This window comes from Chiloscyllium plagiosum, unplaced genomic scaffold (assembly GCF_037043375.1).
Source record: "Chiloscyllium plagiosum isolate Xiang-an unplaced genomic scaffold, Cpla_swu_hap1 HiC_scaffold_32, whole genome shotgun sequence".
NCBI classification, from domain to species: Eukaryota; Metazoa; Chordata; class Chondrichthyes; order Orectolobiformes; family Hemiscylliidae; genus Chiloscyllium; species Chiloscyllium plagiosum.
The window spans coordinates 16833401-16857221 of NW_028270170.1; the positions used below are offsets into that span (position 1 = coordinate 16833401).

Here is a 23821-nt window from a genome sequence, read left to right on the forward strand (position 1 = left end):
GAATTGGGCTCCAGTCCTGTTGATGCTCATTTTCAGCCTCATGTAGGAAACCAAGCTGTTGGTTTTTGGGGGTGGGAGGCAGGGGAGAAGGTGGTAGTCTTGTACTGAGCAGGGTACAGTCTTGGGGAGGAGGCTGTCGTTGGCCCCCTGCACCCCTTAGCTCAGCAGGAATCAACTGCAGCGTTTGACAGAGGGATTTTGGAAATGGCTTAGTCTATGGCAGTTTCTTTATAATTGAAAATTTGCCCTTAGTCATAGAGGTGTACAGCAAGGAAATAGACCCTTCAGTCCAACCCATCTGTACCGACCAGATATCTTAACCTAATCTAGTCCCATTTGCCAGCACTTGGCCCATATCCATCTAAACCCTTCCTATTCATATACACATCCAGATGCCTTTTAAATGTTGCAATTGTACCAACCTCCATCACTTCCTCTGGCAGCTCATTCCTACACATACCACTCTGTCTCTTCAATGAGAAAGCAGACCTAAGGTCTGGTAGAACTCTGGCGAATTTACCTAGACTACTTAGATAATAACTGCCGAAAATGTGTTGCTGGAAAAGCGCAGCAGGTCAGGCAGCACCCAGGGAACAGGAGAATCGATGTTTCGGGCATAAGCCTTTCTTCAGGAAGCCCGAAACGTCGATTCTCCTGTTCCCTGGATGCTGCCTGACCTGCTGCGCTTTTCCAGCAACACATTTTCAGCTCTGATCTCCAGCATCTGCAGACCTCACTTTCTCCTACTTAGATAATAAGTTGAAGAACTAACCTATAACTGTCAAAATTGATGGGTAAAGAAAAAAATACTTAAGGTGAAGGAAGAAAACACTGTTGAAAACAGTAGAACATGAAAATGAACATATTGGTCAAACCGGAGTCTCATTTTCAGAAATACAAGTCAGACCAGTTCGTGCTATTCTCGGGTATGGGAACTGGTTTAACTCAGTTGGCTGGATTGTCAGTTTTTGAGTAATGTGATGCCAACAGCGTGTGTTCAATTCCCATCACTGGTTTGAGGTTACCATGAAAGACTCTCCTTCGCAACCTCTTCCCTTGCCTGACGGCTGGTAGCCCTCAGGTTAAATCACCATCCATCGCTTCTCTCTCTAATGAGAGAGCAGCCTCTATGGTCTGGTAAGACTATGGCAATACAACAACAACAAACATTCTCAAGTATTGCGTGCAATTCTGGTCTCCTTCCTATGGGAAAGATGTTGTGAAATTTGAAAGGGTTCAGAAAAGATTTACAAGGATGTTGCCAGGGTTGGAGGATTTGAACTATAGGGAGAGGCTGAACAGGCTGAGACTGTTTTCCCTGGAGCATCGGAGGCAGAGGGGTGACCTTATAGAGGTTTACAAAATTATGAGGGGTATGGATAGGATAAATAGACAAAGTATTTTCCCTAGGGTCGGGGAGTCCAGAACTAGAGGGCACTAGGCTTAGGGTGAGAAGGGAAAGATATAAAAGAGACCTAAGGGGCAACCTTTTCACGCAGAGGGTAGTACATGTATGGAATGTGGTGGAGGCTGGTACAATTACAACATTGAAGAGGCATTTGGATGGGTATATGACCAGGAAGGGTTTGGAGGGATATGGGCCGGGTGCTGGCAGGTGGGACTAGATTGGGTTGGGATATCTGGTCGGTGTGGTCAGGTTGGACCGAAAGGTCTGTTTCCATGCTGTACATCTCGATGACTCTATAAGTTTGACTGGATTTTCCTCCTGGGTTTACAACGTGAAGAATGGAACATCTGTTTGGATTATACCAGGCATCTCAAAAGCATGACTGTGTCTGAAGAATTGCCTGCCCTTCCATAAAACCTCTGTCGATGGGGTCATCACCAATTGTGCACAATTATTTATGTGGCAACATTATTACCTACAGGCTCTCCACTAAATCACACAACATCCTGAATTGGAAATATATCCCCATTCCTTCACTGTTGCTAAGGCAAAATCCTGGGACTCCCTTCGCAACAGTACACCCAAGGACTAATGCGTATGCAAGTAGCTCACCACTACTGTCTTCATGGTTTTAACTGAGGGACAATTAATTAACACTGGCCAAGCCAATACTGCCCAAATTCCATGAACAAATTTTTAAAAAGACCTGACCAACATGGTAAGTCAAATACTCCAGATCAATAGCAGAATACAGCAGTATCTGAGGCTGCATATCAAGATTTTCAATTAATACATAATAAAAAAAAATTGCACTGTATTGTTGAAAAGAAAAGGCATCCTGATGAAGCTTTTCCTTCTGCACTCATCGGGACAGATGCAAGAATGCCAAATTTCAAAAGGAACAATGTTTTTTTTATTGCAAGCAGAAAAGGATACTGATTGGCAAACCACTAACAACTCATACATAGAATTCCAGTGGAAGTCGAATACAATGTGGATCAACATGTTGCAAATTTTCTTATTGTACAGGCTCTCCTGCTCCCAAGTGGGGCAACCCAATGAACCCTTTGGCCCTAATTCTGCCCTGCCTCAACGCAGACTTCCCCAATGGCTCTGACTCCCACTACGTATATTTGCTCTACATGGAACCATCAGTCTGTGGTTGAGCTATAAAGCAGTCTCAATTTCATGGACCCCAATAAGAGTGTTATATCAGACTTCCAAGGCATATGGACAATATGGCATGGAACCTGGTTATCAGCACTAATCCAGCCTTTGGATGTTTACCTGCCACAGAAACAAGGCAGAACACTGGTGGTGAGGGTTCAGTCTTTGCTTCCCAGCCCATACAATGTTACCTTTTATTCCAGAATTTCATCTGCCTGAAACAATTCCAGAATCTGCCTTGCGTGTACTACAATGTGAAAATCACAGCATCAGCTGCACTGGGGAAATATGGTGCTGATAAGTTGCTTTGCTTATTTAACTCTTTCAGGCGGACTCTTCATGATGTGGGACTGAACAGGTGTGAGAGAGATTTAAAAAACAGCTGTTACCTTGAAAAGACACATGGAAATCACTTTACCTAACAAGGAGCAGCCACTACAACCCGTCATAAAAGGAATCCAACATGTAACGTTGTCTTAGCTGTAAGATTATGAAGCTTATTACCAGCTAGTTTTCTTTGATGGGATCATTAACCACTTGAAAAAATAAAGGTGTTTAAATAAAATTGCAATTGCCAGATCTCACAGCCCAACAAGAGGCAAGTCACTCCACTAGGTCATGAAAATTCAAACATATTCAGTTTTTAAATTTAAAAAAAGGAGTGTTACAACTAGGGAGATTACACAGTAAATTGTGTTACATTCCAAACAATCATTAGTGGAAATGTGATTACTTGCACTGGAGTTTCCCAAAACTTTGTGAGTTAGACATGAGGTGACGTGCACTTCCAGTCTGTGGGCAAGAGAAAAAAAAGCAAGCTAATCAACAATGCTTGGTAATCTCATTAAGTCACAGAGATCTGCAGTACAGAAAAAGACCCTTCAGCCCATTGCATCCATACTGGTCAACGACTACCACCTAATTACTGTACATCTCTATGATTATTTAATTCCATTTTCCACCACTTGACCCATAGCCTTGTATCCTTGGCACCGTAAGTGCCATAGATGTTATGAGGGTTACCACCTCTACCACTCTGACAGGTAGAGAGTTCCAGATTCTCACCACCCTCTGGGTGAAAAGGTTTTCCCTCTCATCTCCTCTAAACCTTCAGCCCCTTACCTTAAAGCTATGCCCACTGATCAGTGATCCATCCATTAAGGGGGAAAAGTTCCTTCCTGTCTACCTATATATGCCCCTCATAATTTTATACATCTTAAATCAAGTCCCCTCAATCTTCTCTGCTCTAAGGAAGGCAACGCCAGTCTGTACAATCTCTCTTCATAACCAAAATTCTTCAGACCAGGCACCATCTCTAGTGCTATCACATCCTTCCTATAATTGAGATTCCAGAACTGCACACAATACTCTCACTGTTGCCTAACCAATGCTTTCTCCAGTTCCAGCATCACCTTCCTGCTCTTAAACTCTGTGTCTCACTGTCATTTTAGACTCTCCTTCAAATCCACCTCCAACTGGGCTTTTGGTGACCATTTCGAACGTTTCCATCCTAGATTTGGCATCCATTTCTCCTGGTTGTTTTAAAATGACTTGGGATGAAAAATCACTGGTTTGTAAAAGGGAAATCCTGCTCTATCGAATTATTGGAATTCTTTAAAGGAGTAACAGGCATTGCAGATGCAGTCCACTGATGTATTGCATCTGGATTTCTAGAAGGCATTTGGTAAGTATCAACATAAAAGGTTCATGGTCAAGGTATGAGCTCACGGCGTAGTGGGGGACATGTTGCACAGATACAAGATTGTTTGCCCAGCAGAGAACAAAGTATGAAGCAAATGTTCTCTGTCCAACTGGCTAGGATGTGACAAGTGTGATCCCACAGGAGTCTGTGGTGGGCTCTCAACCACTTACAATTCGTATCAACATCTTAGATGACAGGACTGAAGGTATGGTGGCTACATTTGCAGATGATACAAAGATAACTAGGAAACTGTTGTGAAAATAACATAACAAGGATACAATATAGATAGGCAAGTGAGTGGGTAAAATCTGGCAGATGGCATATAACATGGGAAAATGTAAAGGTGTTCACTTTGGCAGGAAGAATAAAAATGCAGAACATTCGAATCCCAAGGTGCAAAGGAATCCAGATATTCTCAGCCTTGAGTTACAAATGTTAATGTGCTGTTACAGCATGTAACCATGAAGGCTAATGGGATGCTAGCTTTTATTATTAGAAGAATGGAATATAAAAGTAAAGATGCATACAAGGTCAAAAATCACATAACACCAGGTTATAGTCCAATAGGTTTATTCAAAAACACTCACTTTGGAGAGCTTCTCCTTTATCAGATGATAGTCACCTAATGAAGGAGCAGCATTCCAAAAGCTTGTGTTCTCAAATAAACTCGTTGGACTATAATCTGGTGTTCTGTGATTTTTGACCTTGTCCAACCCAGTCCAACACCGGCACCTCCACATCTCAGGCACTGGTGAAATCACATCTCAAATACTGTCTGCAGTGTTTGCCACCTTATTGAAAGGAGGATGGGAGCGCATTGGAAGTAGTTTGGAGCAGATTTACTAGATTGATTCTCGGAATGAGCAGGTTGTCTTAGGACGTAAAATTGGACAGGCTGGGCTTGCTTTCACTGGAATTCAGAAGGGCAAAGGGTGATTAGATCGAAGACCCTGAAGGGTCTTGACAAGGTGAATGTGGAAAGGATGTCTCCTCTTGTGGGACAGTCCAAACCCAGGGGAAATGATTTTAAAATTAGAAGGGACTCTTTTAGGAAAGAGATGAGGAGAATTGTTTTACTCACAAGTGATGCGACTCTGCCTCAGGAGGAAGTGGAGCTGGGGACCAATGAATATTTTTAAGGTAGAGGTGGACAGATGTTAGGCAGGGGAATCGAAGATTATCAGAGTTAGATTGGAAGATCGAATTACAAACACACACACATTAGCTGGGATCTTAATGAATGGTGTTGCAGGAGTGAAGAGCTGCACAAGTCTAGTTCTATTCCTAATTCATAAGTTTGTAGCAGTCAGGTACAGACTAACATAGATGGATTAAGGCAAAGTATGGCAGATACTGGAGACCTGAAATAAATGCAGAAAGTGCAAGAGAAGCTCAATAGGTCTGGCAGGGAACAGAGTTAATATTTTTCAGTCAAATATGACTGTGTTGGAACTCGTTTTGAAAGGTCCACACAGGGTCCAGAAGTCATACCAGACTTTGAAACATTAACTCTGTTTCTTCCTCTACAGAGGCTGAATTTCTCCAGCATTTTCTGCTTTCATTTCTGACATTGATGGAGTCGGGAAGTAGGGTGTTGTGTTGGCTTGACCCTGAACAACGTAGGCGGGGGAAAAGAAATGCAGATGATAGAGTAAAGTAATGTGGTGAGGGACTGATCCATCATTACCTTCAGTGGCTGCATAAACTGGAGAGTAAACAGGAACTCCTTGACAATAGAAGCGTTTCAGGTGATTTCCGTACAGTTCATTTGAGCCAGAATCCACAGAAAGCACCAAGTTGAGGTGGGGCCACACTCGACGGGCAATCCCAAGAAATCCAATCTCAAACTCTGCAGCCAACTTGGAGGCTCTTTGAGGATCAGGCTTCAACTGAGCTTCGAGCCTCAGGCGAATATCATTGGTAATCTTCAGCTTGGGGTTGACTTGACCTAACCTAATGTCCTCAATCAGTTGCTCCCACTTGTTCTGCAACAAAGCAAAAGTGTGATACACTGTGGAAGCAAAGTTAGCCTCCAGCATTCCCAATGTTCTGTCTTTCAGGGCGAAAAGTAGGTGAATGTACAATGCTTCAGGTTCAGTTGCAATTTCAAACCCAGCAGCTGGCGTGGAATACATAGTCAACTTGAACGTGGGAGTCATGGGAGAGGGGAAATTGGAGACAATTGGAATTCCTGATTCTGAATTACTCCTGTTAGGAGGATAATAAAAAGCTGCAGTCCGCTGTAAATTTCTAGTCCGTGGGTAGACATCAAGTATTGAATGAAAGACCATTCCAAAGGCCTGGAATGAAAGGACGAGAAAAAGCATTTCAGTTGGTAATCAAACTAAGCAGTGGTACAAAACTATTTCAAAATACTGGAGAAATTGTAGCAAATTTGGGCACCCATTACAAGTTCTGAATTTTGTTTTAATTCATTCAGAGGATGAGGGCATCGCTGGCAACACCAATATTTATTGTCCATACCCAGAGGGCAATTAAGAATCGACCATATTGCTGTGGATCTGGAGTCACATGTAAGCCAGACTAAGAGGAAGACAGATTGCTTCCTCTCAATGGCATGAATGCACCATCATGTGGAGGAGCTGGTGTTGGACAAAGTTAAAAATCACACAACACCAGGTATAGTCCAACAGGTTTATTTGGAAGCACTAGCTTTTGAAGTACTGCTTTGAAACCACCTGATACAGAAGCAGCGCTTTGACAGCTCGTGCTTCCAAATAAACCTGTTGGGCTATAACCTGGGGTTATATGACTACGAATGAACCAGCTCTGGGGCCATGCTATGGGAATGGTATTATTGAACTGGAGAGGGGCCCTGCTAGAGGAATGATATTATTGAACTGCATTTTGTGTCATCAAAATCAGGATAGTTCACATCGTCCTTAAAACTAATGCCTGATCTCCAACCTTCCTTTCCTTTCATAATCCTTCAATGTGCTACTGTCTCCCAAATATCTCCCATAACTCCAGCGTGGATTCCTCCAATTAAGTTTCCATCCCTGCCACAGTAACCTACCGAGACAGTTCTTATCAAAGCTACATCTGATATCCAATGTGAAGGTGAAAAACATGCACTGTTATTCTTTGTCACGTCCGCTAGCCATTTGCATACTTGACAACCGAAACTCTCACTAACATCTCTCCACCATCACCTGATTGGTTGGTGTGGCACATGCCTGTTTCCATCCTTAACAGTTGAATGGTCAATACAGAATCATGAGCCATGACTTCAATGCCTGTTCCCACACGTTTACAAGTTTGATAACAAACAGATATCCACATTATCACTAGCCAATCAATTACCCTCAGTAACATCACTCAACTACACCTCCGCTGCTGCTGAAACCCTCATCATTCTCTCTGTTCCCTCGAGACCTGACTATTTCAACTTACTTCTTGTCGACCTCCAATCTTTCACCCCACTTGAACTCGTCCAAAATTCCAAGATTTAAGCTGCATTTGCTGATGACCCCAGTTAAGCAATAAATTAATATTAAGATTCTTCATCCTTTTGTCAAATTTGTCTATGGGCTTGATCCATGCCCCTTCTCCTTTCTAATCGGCGCTAACCCCAATGTCCTTCAAGATACCTGCATTCCTTTCACTCTGTTCTCTTGAGCATCCCCAATTTTAGATGCTCCACCTCTGATGACTGAGCCTTCATCTGCCAAAGTCTTAAGCTCTGAGATTCCTTTCTGGAATCTCATCCACTCTTTATCTCACTTTTTTTCTTCAAGATACTCCATGAAATCTAGCTCTCTGACCAAAGTTTTAAGACATCTATCCCAATGAAAATTGGGCAATCTTTGCATTATAAAACTCCTTAGGATACTTTATGCTAAACAGACCATAAAATATAAGCCTGCAGATCCAGAAATGGCCTCATCAGCCACTTCCGGACTTACTGAAGAGAATCATCATTGTCTGTGAGGGATATTAAATAGTAATCATATCAACAAATACACGTTGCTGTTGTTGTTGTATTAATGTTTCAAGTAACATGCCCAGAAGGTAGTGGGCTTTCTGCAGTATACAGGTCCATCCAAGTACAAGGCATCACAGCTTCTAATTTCCCATGCTACCACCACCGACATTTTAAACAGGTCATGTCAAAAGCACCAGGCAGTACAATGTAATGCCATGAAATTAAAAGGTGACCTACTCAGTCCTCAGCAAATAAAAGATTTAAATATAAAAAAGGAACGCTTATCTCTAAAATCCTGGTAATCCTCTGGGAGTCGCTTGTAATCAAGATTAAACATTAAAGGCACAAGTCAACTTCAATAAATGCCCCTCGTGGCATAATTATTTGAATTCCAAAACTCTTGAAATTTCAGCAAAAAAATCACAATTGGCCTTCAAAAAATATAAGAGGATTGGGAGCACAGTTAGGATCCAATCTTCTTAGCAACAGTACGGCACCAGATTGGTGGGTCACACACTGGGACAGCACTAGAAGCATTGATCTGTTGCATCTTAACATATAAAGAGATGAACTGCTTCCTCAGATGTACCACAGCACACAAGCACATACAGATAGCATACAGACTCCTTGCTATGCAATAGAAAAGAGGACAGACAGCACTGATACACTCAAATACAAGCCTGTGGCCAGTGATGCAGAGGTAGGAGGCATGCTCAGAATAGGTGTGCTTACGGATTAATTCATTTTAAGTACTATAATCTAAATGTCACAGAGTCATATAGTATGGAAACACACCTTTGTCCAGTCAATCCATGCCAACCACATTCCCACCTGCCTCTGCTTGGACAATATCCCTCCAAACCTTTCCTACTCATGGACTTATCCAAATGACTTTTAAACATTCTAATTGCATCTGCATCCACCACTTCCTCTGGCAGTGCATTCCACACACGAGCCATTCTCTATGTAAGAAGTTGACCCTCATGTCCTTTCTTCATTTCCTCATTTGCAGCAGCCCATCCTAGGGAAAAGACACTTGTCATTCACCTTATCTATGCCTCTCATGATTTTATAAACCTCAATAAGGTCACCCTCATCAACCTGCTGCACTCTATTGAAAGAAGTCTCAGCCTTTCCAGTCTATTTTTATATCTCAAATCCTCCATTCCCAGCAGTGAACATTCAATCTTTGAAGCAAGTCAAATATTTCCTTCTATTTTCGGCCAGATTTACTCCACAATAACAGTGAATGCTGTTAGCTTCACTGACATTCCAAAAGCAAGATCTGGGCTATTAGGTTGCCTGGTCTACATTTTTCTGGCAATCTCACTCCTCCCCCAACCTCCCCCTCTCTCCCTCCCTCCCCCCCATCATTCTGTAGCTTCTCCCGTGACCCTTTTCTTTAAGATTACCAATTTCTCCTGGATAACTTGCTCATGAACATTCCTCTCTGAGATGGCCTTGTGCTTCAAGGGCCTTCTGTGACGTGTTTTTTTGAAACATCCATTTTTTTGTTAAGAAACAACTAAATGGGTATGTGTTTGGTTTACCAAGGCTCCAGAAGGAGATAATACATCTGCCCCTTTAAATATCACCTAACGGGAAAAGAGATAGTGTCTTAAAACATAGCCATAAAAGGTAAACTTTACAGAGATAGATGCATGGACCCAGCCACGTGAAGCCTAGTAAAAACCGAAAGAACTGCGGATGCTGTAAATCAGAAACAAAAACAGAAATTGCTGGAAAAGCTCAACGGGTCTAACAGCATCTGTGGAGAGAAATTAGAGTTAACATTTTGGGTTGAGGGAGCATTCCTCAGAACTGAAGCCTAGTGACTAGCTGAGGAAGAGTGAAAAATAAGGTTGCCAGAAAAAGGAGAAAGAATAGGAGGAAAAAGTTCACAAGTTAGCTTTTGTGTGAGTTAGACATCATACACAAAGATACTTCATATAATAGGCAGTACCAATAATACCTGCTGTAAATCCTTCATTGTCTCCCTTGTGTTCAGCAATGTGGCATAAGAGCCTGATGTTCCTGATGTCCTAGAGAGACTAGTTGGCCTCTCTGAAATCAACACGTTTTCTTCCCCTTTGCTAATCCGCTCGATGTATTCTTTAAAATGATCATAACGCGTCAGTGGGTGAAGATTGCGAAATGTCTCGTGATCCGTGATTTCAGAGAATTGGTACAACTTGCCATACTCAGTATTTCTGTTCCTGTGGATCCTGTGCTGAAGAATGCTTTGCTGCACTTGCAAAATATTTTTGCTGTCCTGTTCAAGTCTGCGTTGCTGCAAAAGGCTCTGGATACTTGCAGCCCTGTGAATCAGGTAGTGGCTCAGAAGGCTGAAGAACGATCTCTTTTGACCCTTTGACCTATTGCAGATATCACAGCAGAGCAACACCAACAACCACACAGTCAGGACCCCAAAGATAAAGGCAGCAATAAGAAGCATCTGTCAATAAATAAAAAACAAAAATGGGCAGCAGCTTCCACATATATTAAGTCACACCATTCTGAATGTTACTTCCTACTGAGTAACATTACAATTTTACACAACTAGCAGGAGCACTAATGAAAATATTTCCTTTGGAAAAAAACATATATATAGAACATTAAGCATCATTCCACATGTGGTGCATTCCCTCCACCAATATCAATTCTTAATTTCCTGAAGTAGCCAGTAGGTAAAGCTATTACCTGGACGACAGAAACATACAGATTAGAAGACATCCAAGATTTCTAATGTTGCCCTCTAACAACCACCTCTGCTGGAAAATGGGCACGTCCAGGCTCCAGCTCAAATATGATGCCTTTCAGAATTAAACAGTCATCAATCATTTGCTTTTAAGCCCACAGGTGATGAAACACCATTGTGTTAAGAGACTGGAGAGCTACTAGAGTCAACGTGTTCGACAGCAAAGAAAAAAATTACATAAGAGCTTATGACACATAAATTGTCCGTTTGGTCCCTCCATTTTGTGACAGCATTTAATCTCTACTCCAATCATTTTTCTCCAAGTCTCTTCCCATCTCCCTCATTTCCCTCCACCAATGCAATTTAATCTTTAAGTGTCAGCTGAAACTATGACTCCTGAGTGTTAATTTCATGAAGCTTTCTCTGATTTGAATGGTCTAACACTCAGTCTTATAGCTGTTGCTTCTCACTTTGACACCTGAATGACTACAAGCAGTCTACATTGAAGGGCACTTCCCCATCCTTTCATGATTTTAAACGCTTCTCTCATATCACCCCACGAAATGCAGTGTTTTAATGGATTTAAAAAAAAACTCAAATCTTACTTTGCAAATTTTATTCCTTTACACTAAAAGCATCCTCTTGAACCTGTGCTTTGCCTTTGCTAAAGTATCGGTATTCTTTCTGCTTTAAACAGCACAACGCTACACCTAGTATTCCAACTGTAATCATTTTAAGTTTTACATTCCATACACCGTGATTCCAGTTAGATTTCAATTGGATTTGTTTTTAAAACAGCTTGGTCAACCTAGGTATTACCTTGAATGTCCTGAAAAGCTTTAATCTCTCTGTTCACTGCACCGAGTCAGAGTATAGCGACAGGCTCTTTTTTTCTTGGCAAAAATGCATCCCTCGACCTGAAAGACAGTGAGTTCCATCGACTCCTTTTTTAACCTATTGCTCCATTTTATCAACATCTCATTGGTCTTCTTGATAACTATTGTTGACAACAAGGACAAGTAGTTAGCCAGGTAAAGGTAAATTAATGCAAACAAAAAGTACAAATTGTTAAAAATAAAACAAAGAACTGGGGATGCTGAAGATCTGAAAATTAAACAGAAATTGCTGAAGAGACTCAGCAGGTCTGGCAGCATCTGTGGACAGTTAACGTTTCAGTTCCAGTGACCTTCTGTCAGAAATACAAATCACACTTCTCTCTAAAACGTCATAACATTGGAATAGGAATACACCAGTCATCCCCTTGAATAGGTTCTATTATTCATTGAGATCAAAGTTGCAGTGGGACTGATATACCTGCTCCATATCCCTGCCTTTGGCCCATATCCCTGAAAACTCTACATTGTTCATAGGTCTAATTACAAATGTGAGAGCCAATAAGGATTTTGTGGGATGCTCATAGCTTGCTTATGATCACCTATATTTCAAACACTCCAGTTGGAAAGAACAGTAAAACTGAGTGATATACGGTCTGATATACTTCAAAAATGGAGGTCTAGTATGCCCAGTATATCTACCTCCAAGTATAACTTTTTTATTTAAATTGTTTTTTTCCCGCTGAGCAGTGATACGTCGACCAAAACCCCCTCAATAGAAACAACTCACACTTAGATTGATAGACCCTAAAATCTCAATTGCCCTGTTGGTATTCTTCACTTTGCTGTCATCACGTTTTTATCAAAGAGAACCTCCTCAGTTAATAAGGTGGACAATTGAGAACACAGTCAAAAAGCTAATGCTCGAAACATCGACTCTCCTGCTCCTCGGGTGCTGCCTGACCGGCTGTGTTTTTTCATCGCTACACTTTTTGACTTTGATCCCCAGTCCTAACTTTCTCCTAATTGAGAACACAGGGCAGGTGCCTAAACTTTATTAGAAACGCAAGTTTTTTTAAAAAATGCATAACTCGGGTGTTGTCCCCCTCTTGCATATTGAGGAGTACAAAATGACCAAATTGCTGAATGTAACTTTTTTCCCCAAACAAGGAAAAACATGGTTTACAAACCATAGATGACATCTGCAGGAAACTACTTCAGTGGCAGTGTGCAAGCTTACTGCGACACTCATAGCATTCTGGGTTTTCAAATATTATAATTGAGCTACCATTACACAGCGATATGTTCTGGAACTAAACTTGTCCCAAACCAAGGCTATCAATCGGAAGTAAAAGTAACGTAGTTAAAGAATGGTGGGCGTGGAACCTCTACAGAAAAACACCAGGAAATTGGATTTGTTTCCAGTTGTTCTGGGAGATTGAATTGAAGTTTTGGTTCATCGTGTGACATGGTTAGATGATTTCACAGTTATTGCAGGTTATTTTTAATCTACTTGAAAAGAATTTCGATTGGTTGTGAAACCATGTCACACTTTTATTTGTTACAATAACAACGGCAACAGTTGCAACTTCAATGTAACGATGTCGGTTCGCGTCGGGGGCCCGAACCAACAGGAAGCTGTGACATTCTGACTGTTCAAGGAGAACAGAAAAGCAGCTGAATGAGGAGAGGCCGTTCCCGTTCGCCAGGCTGGCCCGGCCTCTGGTTTCGCCGCTGTTGGAAGGAGAAGCGCTCACTCACCTTCTTCCGCCTTCAGCCACAGCGACAGAGCCAGAGCCAGCCCCCACTCAGCGCGCTGACGTTACGGAGCTCAGGCGCAGACAGCTCCAGTGTAGGTCAGTGAGGGCACCAGTGGGGAAAGGCCACACTCTTAAGGTCTTTCTGCAAAACCGTAATGTCAAATGTCGAGCCCCCGCGGCCTTAATGGGATTGTAACTAGCTTCCTTTCCTGACCAAAAATATCTTTTTTTATTGCTGCACATGAAGGGAAGCTCAAATAAGGAATGTCTAATTCCGGGTTTTCTCTGTTACTGTACCAAACTGTTTGACTTTTGCACTTAATCACATATTAAGTCTTTACACTATAAAGTATATTTTTTGCAAAAAAAATTTAGTGAAAACATTAGCCTCTTCTAGCACCCAATCACCTTAACATTCACGCTTTCATTATCAATTTTTAAAAAATATTTATACCACCCCCACCTTAAGAACCACCAAAACATCTCAATTGCTTTGGCACCGCAGCCTTCACACCCAAAGACTTGTTGATTTAATGTCTATTTAGCCGCGAGGTTATCCTCAATCAGACAGATCACCGTCTTATCCGTCCTTAACTGTACACTTTCTAACCTATAGCCTCACTCACTCCGTTGATATCAGTACCATCAAACAATATCTATGATCGCTTCTATGTATCACTGTATTCACATTCCATCCTCCTTTCCCAGTTTTATCTCCTGTGTCTGTACCGGAGAATAAGTAACTGTTCACTTACAACAGAAGTTGTAACATGCCTCATAAAACCTACTAATTTGCCCAGGCTTCTGTGGCTGTGTCAAATTTTGCTCTAAAATATTTCTGAGGAGTACCTCGGTGTTTCATTTGGTGAAAGGCACAATACAAGTATAATTTTTTAAACAAGGTGAAACTTGGGGATTAAGGATTGCAAATAGAATTTGGTAGAAATCTTAACATCCATGTCCAGGATTTCATGTTTAGCTAGAATGGTTTGTAAAAGGTGAGAAGTTAGTAATGGTATGATCAAGTTTGGAACTATAGACAGTGTAATCCTCCTCAATGTTTTTAGGCAATGGCATAGCTGTGTTGTGAGTTGTACTTCTCACCAAGTTGCTTTTAAAATTACTGATTCTAAATCCATCTCATTAAAACATTTTCTATTTCAGTTGTTAATAACAACTGCATCCTTGAGCAAAGGGGGTAAAGAAATAGGATAGTGTGTCCAATATGGCTCCAATAGTATACTAACTGATGAAAGATCAACCTCAGTTAAACTTTTATTTTTAATTAGTTGGAACATTCTATTATAACATGAGATTCAAACAGACTACATAATTTATTCCACTTGCATCAAAGTTTTAAGAATGTTAACAGAAACTCAAATTATTTACAAGGGATCCAAGACCAACACTCCAGATCCACCAGATACCATCAGGAGCTAAAGTTCAGATTGTTAACCAGCTGGGTTAGCAGAGTTCAGTTAGAGGAATTTCTATTGACAATTCCTTGTGACCACAAGCCAGATTGTCTTGCAATCCAGGCACAAAAAGAATTTTCCTCACTCAAGCCTTCTCGGACTCCAAAGTGCTGTCCAGAAGTCCGTCTATTCTCTGGCAGCTTTAGACCTGCTTCAATTTCCCTTTGTGGCTCTCCAGAGAACTCATCAGAGGCTTCCATCTGTTCTATTCATGGCCATGGGCCTTACCATAAAGCTGATGAATTCTCGGGTCCAGCTTCTTGTTGCTGCCTTCTCTCCTCATGACTTTTGTCCAACCTCCTCTTCGAGCCCACTCTCAAGAACTTCTGGTTCTCTCTACCCCCTGCCTTGTTGTGAACATTGTTCCCAATCCAAAGGGGCCACTGTTGCAGAAGTCCAAATGCACGACCATGAGCCAGTTGGGTCCACTGTATTCTAAGCAAGTTTTCATCACTGACCAGTCAATCTAATTCATTGAGATATGAACAGGAAAATAGTACAAGTCATTACACAATATCCCATCAAAGAGATAAGCAGTATTTCAACAAGCAGTTGAAATATTGCTATTCTGTCGGTTACCTGTGCCAGTTACCTACATAAACTTTGGGATAACTAATCCCGATCTATTTTGAATCAGCCTTGGGTGTTCCAGCTGTCCCCCTACACAGATGAGATTCATCACCTGCACATCAGTGATGAATGAATGTTATCTGCTATTCATAATACTTACATATGTACATGGTCTTTTAAGGACCTTTGTTTTTGAGATAGTCACAGGAGCCCAAAACCAAAAGATTTCTACTGTACAGCAGCTGGTCCCTGCAGAAGAAGAATGTTCTTGGGAGTTTAACCACTTTCCTTATTTTTAAGTGATGTTTCCTTACCTCTCAAGTTGTTTTATGTTATTTAAACCAAAGAGTAATTGAGAATAATGACAGGAAATACATTGACTCTCTCACTCTGCATTGTTTACAAAGATGTTAAAGAGAAAGTTATGAAAAGCTTGTATTTACGTAATACTTATGACCATCAAATGTGCTACCTGAAGTGAACAGTTATAAAACAGGCAGCGTAGCAGTTAATTTTAATTGAGTAAACTCCCACAAATAGCAATAATGATCAAATAATCTGTATGTGATGTTGAGGGTGTATATTGGTCAGCGTACCAAGAATAACTCTCGGTCATTTTCAAAATAATGTTGTCTTTTACATCACTTAGGCAGACAGATGGGCCTTTGGTTTAATGTCTCATCCTCTGACAGTGCAATACCTCCTAGACCCCACTGGAGTGTTAGCCTTGATTTGTGCCCAATTCCTTACGTGGAATTTGAACCCTGATTAGATTAGATTACATTACAGTGTGGAAACAGGCCCTTCGGCCTAACAAGTCCACACCGACCCGCTGAAGCGCAACCCACCCATACCACTACATTTACCCACTCCCTAACACTACGGACAATTTAGCATGGCCAATTCACCTGGCCTGCACATCTTTGGACTGTGGGAGGAAACCGGAGCACCCGGAGGAAACCCACGCAGACACGGGGAGAACGTGCAAACTCCACACAGTCAGTCGCCTGAGGTGGGAAATGAACCCGGGTCTCTGGCGCTGTGAGGCAGCAGTGCTAACCACTGTGCCACCCATAAGGGCATTCATATGCAAGTTTGCTATCAGCTGAGTTACAGCTGACACATGGGTAAAATAGGAAGTTGGTAGCTCTTTCAAAGAGCTTGCATAGGCACAATAAGCTGAGTAGTCCAATTCTATGAGGTATGATTTCATTTATAAAGAAATGAGGACATTCAGCCACCCCTTCTGGTAATAACAGGGTAGCAGTAAGATTAATATTGAAATTCCTATCACAGCATCAACCAAATGCCATGGTGGAAATTGTTACAACAATAAATACTTTATATTGGATTTCACATTAAAAATTTTGATACAGCACTTATAAACAAAACCTTTAAAACCAAAGATAATTGGTGATTGATTTGGAAGTTAAAAATTACAAGCAACCAGAAACTTATTTTTTGATTGGCTTGAGGTCTGTACAAATATACGTTAAGTACCACCATGGCTCAATGGTTCATTCTCATGGAGTGAAAAGTTGTGGAATAAAACAGTTTTGGAGATTTCAGTGTACAATCTAACTTGACAGTCCAGTGCATAAGAGTGAGTGCTGCAGTATGAGAGGGATCATCTTTTGAACAAAAATTTATAACAAGGTCACTCTGTACTCTCTAGTGAACTATTTCGGAAAAATAAATCAAGGAATAGTCTCCGGTCTTATCCCTCACTTAAAACATCCTCTGTTTGTGGGATCTTAATGAATCTGGATGTTTCCAACATCACAACAGCAACAATATCTTAAAACCATTTAAGTGGTTGCAAAATTACTTATGTCTTCAAGAATGAAATCTCCCAAGGTGCCTCATATGCAGTAAAAATACATTTGTACATTCAACAATTTGAAAACAATACTTATAATAAATATTGTCTTTCTAAGCAAACTGACTGGTTTTAGTTGGATGATAGTTCTCACTCAAACTAGGTTAATTTTCCAATATAATAGTAAAAAGAAGCTATTGTTAGAGAAAAGACATTAAAGCTGCACCCGCCTGTAAACAGGCCGCCATTTCTCTCTCATCAACCAAAAGTAGCTATGTGTCTCGGGGGTCCAAGAGATCTTGCTATTCACAAAACTACAATATTTCCAAGCAGTTTAGGTATATAGAATATTGAAGCATTTGAAAGACAAATAAGCAAAAAAAGTGAGGTTAGATCCCCAATTTTGTATTCCACTCCAATTTCCCTCAGATACATTCTTCACTTTGTTCACACTTGAATGTGACTTGGCTTCAATGATTGCTTATATATCGCAGTATTAGACTTAGGGCAGTTCAACTGTACAAAAATCTACATTGGAGCAGTGGGAAAAATGAAAGTACAGGGCCAACATATTCCTGTAAAGGTGAAGCATTGGACCAAAATTCCAGAGAACTTTCGATATTGAGGAATGTATATGATTGAATGAAGAAAATAAATGGGAAGCTTATGGTAGAATACAAGAGCTTACAACAACAGAAGTCCTAGAGGTGTATAGTAAGTGCAGGAAGTTACTTCACAATAAATTAGGAAAGCAAATAATGAACATGAAAAATCACTGGTGGGTATGATAAAGGAAAATCCAAAGTTGTAAATTTATTAGGGATAAGAAGATAACCAGAGAAAGTGATGTCTAGCAGAGGTAAGTGGCCAATTGTAGGTGAGACTTTAAATTAACACGTTACATTTATATTCACAACAGAGAAGAATTTGTCAGCATAGAAATCCGGGAAAAGAACTGTGATATACATGAACAACTTAATTGAACGGAAGGAGGTATTAGCAGTTTTAGTAGGCTTAAAATTGGAGACATCCACAGGCCCAGATGAGATGTGTTCTAGACTGTTGTGGGACAAGGGACCTGACGTTAATTTTCAAATTCTGTCTGGTGTGGAATCATGTTCAATAGTGACTGAGATTGATGTTCAATAGCCTCCTTATTAAGCATCCGCAATGGCACAGTTTGAGGTGGCAAGGAAATTTAAAGTATGGTTTTACAGCAGCCTCTTTTATACACAGTTTTTACATACATTAACATTTTAGCACTATGGTGTCAAATAGTGATTGTACTGTACACAAGTTTGTGTGACATCTGTCCCAGGGAAGGAGACAGTTTAAGCACTTGCTAAATGCTGGCGCTTTACCCCTTATGGGATTAGAATGTCTGTCTGGTCTGAGCTTACAGTTAGTAATATTAATAAAAATACTAGACCTACATGATCTAAGTAAGTAAAAAAAAAATACATATCCTAAGTAAAAGTATAGAGGATATTAAACTGATCACCCGTTGTTGGGTCATGAGATTTTTATCTACTATTGCCGGTTTTTAACAATTCCTACAGATTCATTCATATAATTTCACTGAAGCGCTGTTTTGATAGTAAGTTTCTTAAAGAGAGTAGTGGCCCTATTTAATGAATTTAAAAAGTATAAATCCATACGTTAGCACAGGATGATAGTCCTGAATAAAAGTTAGAAATAGGTAGCACAGTGTTACAGACATTTCAAAGAAGTAAAAAGCAGTGGACTGTAGGGACATGCTGGTAAAAACAATGACTGCAGATGCTGGAAACCAGATTCTGGATCAGTGGTGCTGGAAGAGCACAGCAATTCAGGCAGCCTGTCCTCGGATGCTGCCTGTAGGGACATGCTGGTTGAGGAAATGGTTTGATGTCCTGCAGTCTATTCAGGTCCTGAGAGATGGTTACTAAGAGCCATTAATGTTATAATCTTTCTAATAGTTTCAAGTGAGTTATGAAGACACAATGTTGGGGATAGCATTGTTCTGAGCAGGTTATCACAACACTTATTCAGGGGTAGCCTTTGATATAGAAAGAGATCTAAATACTGTTTACTGCTTAGCATAGGGCTGATAAGAAGTAAAATGTATTACAAAAATACAATTTTCTGAAGAAATGAATGGAATCGTGGTACAATAAAGAGTGCTGGTAAGTTAGTAAAGAGAATTATAATACAATATCTGAGTTATTAATGAATGGAAACACAGTATAGTAAGCATGAGTGCTTGAGATTGAGTTAATAAAGAGAATCATAATACCACATCTTACAACCTGAGGGTCACCACACCTCAGGCAAGGTTGAGAAGGCAAAACCTAAATGATAACCTCAGCTGGTACAGGAATTGAGCCCATACTGTTGGCATCACCAATCAGCCGTTGATTGATTGTCACACGACAGTAAAAGTTTTGTTTACGAGCATACAGGCAGATCATAGTAAGCAAGGATATACAGATCAAAAAGACTTAAGAGGCACGCAGGTTACATTGCATAAGGCATGCACTAGGCAAGATTAGCATTATTTGAGGCTAGACAGAGTCCATTCATGAGTCCAGTTACAGCCAGGAAGAAACTGTTCAGACTTCTGTATCTTATGCCCAATGGAAGAGGTTGCAGGAGATCACTGGGGGGTCACGGAGCTCAAGTGGCCAAATAGCTGGTTTGTGATGCAGTGACACCAAGTATAGGTTCACTTAGAGTCAGAAATATGCAACATGGAAACAGACCCTTCAGTCCAACACGTCCATGCCGACCAGATATCCCAACCCTATCTAGTCCCACCTGCCAGCACCCAACTCATATCCCTCCAAACCCTTCCTATTCATATACCCATCCAGATGCCTTTTAAATGTTGCAATTGTACCAGCCTCCACCACTTCCTCTGGCAGGTCATTCCATACCTGTACAACCTTTGAGTGAAAAAGTTGCCCCTCAAGTCTCTTTTATATCTTTCCCCTCTCACCCTAAACCTATGCCCTCTAGTTCTGGACTCCCCACCCCAGGGAAAAGACTTTGCTTAGTTACCCTATCCATGCCCCTCATAATTTTGTAAACCTCTATAACGTCACCCCTCAGCCTCCCACACTCCAGGGAAAACAGCCCCAGCCTCTCCTTGTAGCTCAGATCCTCCAACCCTGGCAACATCCTTGTAAATCTTTTCTGAACCCTTTCAAGTTTCACAACAGGGCGACACAGTGGTTAGCACTGCTGCCTCACAGCGCCAGAGACCTGGGTTCAATTCCCGCCTCAGGCGACTCTCTTGTGTGTGGAGTTTGCACATTCTCCCCGTGTCTGCGTGGGTTTCCTCCCACAATCCAAAAATGTGCAGGTTAGGTGAACTGACCATGCTAAATTGTCCGTAGTGTTCGGTGAAGAGGTAAATGTAGGAGTATGGGTCTGGGTGGTATACACTTCGGCGGGTCGGTGTGGACTTGTTGGGCCGAAGGGCCTGTTTCCACACTAAGTAATCTAATCTAACATCTTTCCAATAGGAAGGAGACCAGAATTGCACGCAATATTCCAACAGTGGCCTAACCAATGTCCTGTACAGCCGCTACATGACCTCCCAACTCCTGTATTCAATGCTCTGACCAAAAAAGGAAAACATACCAAACGCCTTCTTCACTATCCTATCTACCTGCTTATCCACTTTCAAGGAGCTATGAACCTGCACTCCAAGGTCTCTCTGTTCAGCAACACTCCCTAGGACCTTACCATTAAGTGTATAAATCCTAGGTGAAAGCGAGGACTGCAGATGCTGGAGATCAGAGCTTAAAAATGTGTTGCTGGAAAAACGCAGCAGGTCAGGCAGCATCAAAGGAGAAGGAGAATCGATGTTTTGGGCATAAGCCCTTCTTCAGGAAAGAAGGGCTTATGCCCAAAACGTCGATTCTCCTTCTCCTTTGATGCTGCCTGACCTGCTGCACTTTTCCAGCAACACATTTTTAAGCAGTGTATAAGTCCTGCTAAGATTTGCTTTCCTAAAATGCAGCACCTCGCATTAATCTGAATTAAACTTTATCTGCCACTTCTCAGCCCATTGGCCCATCTGGTCAAGATGCTGTTGTAATCTGAGGTAACCCTCTTCGCTGTCCACTATACCTCCAACTTTGGTGTCATCTGCAAACTTACTAACTGTACCTCTTATGCTCGCATCCAAATCATTTATGTAAATGACAAAAAATAGAGGACCCAGCACTGATCCTTGTGGCACTCCACTGATCACAGGCCTCCAGTCTGAAAAACAACCACCCTTTCTCTTCTACCTTTGAGCCAGTTCTGTATCCAAATGGCTAGTTCTCCCTGTATTCTGTGAGATCTAACATTGCTAATCAGTCTCGCATGGGGAATCTTGTCAAACGCCTTACTGAAGTCCATATAGATCACATCATCTGCCCTCATCAATCTTCTTTGTTACTTCTTCAAAAAACTCAATCAAGTTTGTCAGACATGATTTCCCACACACAAAGCCATATTGACTATCCCGAATCAGTCCTTGCCTTTCCAAATACATGTAAATCCTGTCCCTCAGGATTCCCTCCAACAACTTGCCTACCACCGACATCAGGCTCACTGGTCTATAGTTCCCTGGCTTGTCCTTACCACTCTTCTTAAACAGTGGCACCATGTTAGCCAACCTCCTGTCTTCTGGCACCTCACCTGTGACTATCAATGAGACAAATATCTCAGCAAGAGGCCCAGCAATCACTTCTCTAGCTTCCCACAGAATTCTAGGGTACACCTGATCAGGTCCTGGGGATTTATCCTGGGGATGTTGAGACATCCAGCACTTTCTCTTCTGTAATATAGACATTTTGCAAGATGTCTCCATCTATTTCCCTGCAATCTATATCTTCCATATCCTTTACCACAGTAAATACTGATGCAAAATACTCATTTAGTATCTCCCCCATTTTCTGCGGTTCCACATAAAGGCTGATCTTTGAGGGGCCCTATTCTCTCCCTAGTTACCCTTTTGTCCTTAATATATTTGTCAAAACTCTTTGGATCCTCCTTAATTCTATTTGCCAAAGCTACCTCATGTCCCCTTTTTGCCCTCCTGATTTCCCTCTTACGTATACTCCTACTTTCTTTATACTCTTCTAAGGATTCACTCGATCTATCCTGTCTATACCCTACACACGCTTCCTTCTTTTTCTTAACCAAACCCTCAATTTCTTTAGTCATCCCTACCAGCCTTTCCTTTCACTCTAACAGGAATATACTTTCTCTGGACTCTCGTTATCTCATTTCTGAATTGAAATGAAAACATAACCATTATTCAAGAAGGGTGGTAGAGATAAACCAGGGGACTATCGACCAGTGAACCTAACATTAGTGTAGGAAATCTACTGGATAAATTCTGATGGACAGAATTAATCTCCACTTGGATAGCAAAGATTAGAGTCATAAAGATGTACATCATGGAAACAGACCCTTCAGTCCAACTCGTTCATGCCGACTGGATATCCTAACCTAATCTCATCCCATCCCATTTGCCAGCACTATGACTCTAAATCCTTCCTATTCATATACTCATCCAGATGCCATTTAAAATGTAATTTTACCAGCCTCCATTACTTCCTCTGGCAGCTCATTCCAAACACACACCACCCTCTGCATGAAAATGTTGCCCCTTAGGTCTGATTTATATCTTTCCTCTCTCACCCTAAACCTATGCCCTCTAGTTCTGGACTCAACACACCCAGGAAAAAGACCTTATCTATTCACCTTATCCATGCCCCTCAAGATTTTATAAACCTCTATAAGGTCACCCCTTAGCCTCTGACACACCAGGGAGAACAGCCCCAGCCTGTCCCTATAGCTCAAATCCTCCAACTCTGACAACATCCTTATAAATCTTTTCTGAACTCTTTCAAGTTTCACAACATCCTTCCAATAGGAATATTCATCCTTTTGCATGAATATTCCAAAAGTGGCCTAATCAATGTCCTGTACAATCGCAGAATGGCCTTCCAATGCCTACACTCAATGCTCTGAACAATAAAAGAAAGCATACTAAATGCCTTCACTATCCTATCTTCCTGCGACTCTACTTTCAAGGAACTACGAAGCTGCACTCCAAGGTCCCTTTTCTCAACAACTCTCTCCAGGACCTTAATATTAAGTGTGTAAGTCCTGCTCTGATTTATCAAGATATGCATGGCTTTATCAGGGGGAGATCATATCTGACAGATTTGATTTTTTTTTGAGGTGGTGACAAGGGCAGTACAATCAATGTAGTCTAGAGACTTTGGTAAGGGTTTTGACAAGGTCTTACATGGTAAACTGCAAATGGGTTTCTAAGCAATTGAGCAAATTGGATCCAAAATTGGCTTAATGGCAGGAGCTAGGAAGTGATGCTCAAAGGTTTTTGTGATTGGAAGCCTGCATCTCATGCCTTACCACAGGGTTTTCACGGTGCTGGG

At 41.3% G+C, this 23821-nt stretch overlaps 2 protein-coding genes across 2 annotated transcripts in view; both read right to left on the bottom strand.

Moving 5' to 3' along the window:
- Positions 1–13424, bottom strand: part of ghdc (GH3 domain containing) — a 37323-nt gene extending 23899 nt beyond the window's left edge. The window contains exons 1-4 of the mRNA XM_043674973.2: positions 12945–13424; positions 11741–11918; positions 10196–10678; positions 5965–6577 (exon numbers count right to left, since the gene is read on the bottom strand). Coding sequence (XP_043530908.2) covers positions 5965–6577; positions 10196–10678 — 1096 coding nt within the window. The 5' untranslated portion in view covers positions 11741–11918; positions 12945–13424. The remainder of the gene's footprint in view (positions 1–5964; positions 6578–10195; positions 10679–11740; positions 11919–12944) is intronic.
- A 1175-nt stretch (positions 13425–14599) lies between these two features.
- Positions 14600–23821, bottom strand: part of LOC122539852 (signal transducer and activator of transcription 5B) — a 143547-nt gene continuing 134325 nt past the window's right edge. Inside the window, exon 22 of the mRNA XM_087977819.1 lies at positions 14600–15455. The gene's annotated coding sequence lies outside the window, so the exon portion shown is untranslated. The remainder of the gene's footprint in view (positions 15456–23821) is intronic.